The 2,193-nt window shown below is 35.7% G+C and overlaps 1 protein-coding gene across 1 annotated transcript in view; it reads right to left on the minus strand.

Annotated features, from left to right (window-relative positions):
• Positions 1-2,193, minus strand: part of LOC106869297 (organic cation transporter protein) — a 26,645-nt gene that overhangs the window by 18,198 nt on the left and 6,254 nt on the right. The window contains exon 3 of the mRNA XM_014914974.2: positions 1,264-1,494. Coding sequence (XP_014770460.2) covers positions 1,264-1,494 — 231 coding nt within the window. The remainder of the gene's footprint in view (positions 1-1,263; positions 1,495-2,193) is intronic.

A 2,193-nucleotide genomic window follows, 5' to 3' on the forward strand; every position in this document is an offset into this window, starting at 1 on the left:
TATATATATATATATATATATATATATATACATGTATATGTATATACATACACACATACACCCACCACACACACACACACACAAACACACACACACACACACACACACACACAAATATATATAATTTATAATGATGAAGTCAAACGAAATAATGATACATTAAAAGCAGATCTTGCGTAATATTTAATAGGAAATATTTCCATTTATACAAGACTTTCTTCTGTTGATAAATTTTGAAATATGAAACATCTGGTGGAAATAGTTCAGTGTCTTTTATGTATGCGTGAGTGTCAGTGTGTGTGTGTTTGTGTGTGTGTGTGTATGTGTATTAGTAATACTAGTGAAATTGGTTATCAAGTTAGGCGGAAGAATATGTAAAGAGAGATAAAAGGAAGAGAGAAGAGAGATAAACAGAAAGAAAGAAAAGGGAGACAGCAAAGGTGAGAGAAAGTGGGATATAAAAGGAAGGAGAGGGGAGAGAGATGGGAGAGAGAGGAAAGGCGAGTAAGTGAGAGAAGAGGAAAAAAAGCTGACAAGTGTGTAAAACGGGGTAAGGCGCGACAGTCAGGCGGAAATATATAACGGAGGCGGTGTAAGCATTCGCCACCGCTGCCCGACCTTTCAAAGGGAGCTTTCTCTCGGCTCATCCCTGGGTGAAGTTAGCTTCGCTGCTCGTCACTTCATCCCAGTCCTTCTCGAATTTGCTAATCTGGTCTCTGCAAGCTTGGTATGCCGAGAGTAACGAGTTCAGCTTCCAGTATGCAGTTCTCTACCAAAGAATTCGTCAGTGCAGCTCACAAATTTGTGGTCTGTGCAGCGGACAATTTAAAAACGTGGACAGATATATATGTATATATATATATATAAAACAAATAATAAATTATGCATATATACGTACAAGTATGTGCATACCTACATCTACCTGTATATATAGGTGCATATCTGGGTACAGGACGTTGCAAACAAAACGTAGACAAAAAAAAATATTATAATAACCAGAGTACAGAAAACACACAGGCCAATTAAGGAACATTTTTCTTTCATCAGCTGCCACCATTATAACACAGGCGTTTCGAAGAGTTAGCAACAGACAGACAGATAGATAGATAGATAGATAGACAGTGTGCATGGCAAATAGATCGGTAGGCCTGTATATGTGTGTATGCACTCATATCTCTCATATATATTGGTGGTTGTTAAAGTGTAGTTTTGTGTGTTTGTGTATTTGTATATTTGGGTAAGGAAGATGTTTAATAGTATTACCTCACGAACTCCTCCAATCAAAAATCTCATTGTTGCAAACAGCCAATAAGACGGAGAATATGCTGCGATTAAGTTCAAGACCACAAGCAAAATGTTACTTGACACTCTCGTAGGTTTTCGTCCGAATTTTTCTATCAAACATGGTGCCAACAGACCACTGATCACTTGACCCAAAGTATAAACCGTTTGAGTTGATTCAGCCAATCCTACATTGTTGCAGACCAGGTCCCACTGTAAAAATAAACATACTATAAAGTGAACGGCGAATTACTTGGTTCATGTGTTGAGTTCAAATTTTGTCTGTATATTACTTTTTTATGACAGAGAAAATTTCTAAGAGAGACTATTTCCCCAAGTAAATCTGTGATATGTAATGTAAAGCTAGGAAAAAGCTACAAATGTTCACATTCATATGTTAACTCATCTTCCGAAGCGGTTTATTATGCAGTGTATGGACAAAAGTTATTTAAGACTTGCGTTTGAAAATATTAATTTGTCAATGAGTTGATTGACTATAAATATGTAAAAGATTTACTTTCCTTAGGACACATGTTCTCTCAAGTTATATTCATTTGTATCTTGTCCAATTCTCTAACGGTTTTTTTCAAATGAATCACGTCATAACCTTATCCATCTATTGTTTTCATACTCGGTCATAATGTCTTACGTTTAAGATGATTCCCATGCTTTCCCTGATGAGAAGGTTACAATTTTAATATCACAGATCCCTATGGATCACATAGGTTGTAATCCTTTGAAACATATGTAGGAATAAAGTATGCAATTATAACATGCGTTTTCTCCATTCCTTAAATTTTTAAATATACTCAAATACCCAAAATTTCAAGGAGTTCCTGCCTTAAAAACAGGAACAACACCAAAGTTATTTTGTGTTCTTTGCTACATTGGTTTCTATTAACCCATTTATTC

This window comes from Octopus bimaculoides, chromosome 11 (assembly GCF_001194135.2).
Source record: "Octopus bimaculoides isolate UCB-OBI-ISO-001 chromosome 11, ASM119413v2, whole genome shotgun sequence".
Taxonomy (NCBI): domain Eukaryota; kingdom Metazoa; phylum Mollusca; class Cephalopoda; order Octopoda; family Octopodidae; genus Octopus; species Octopus bimaculoides.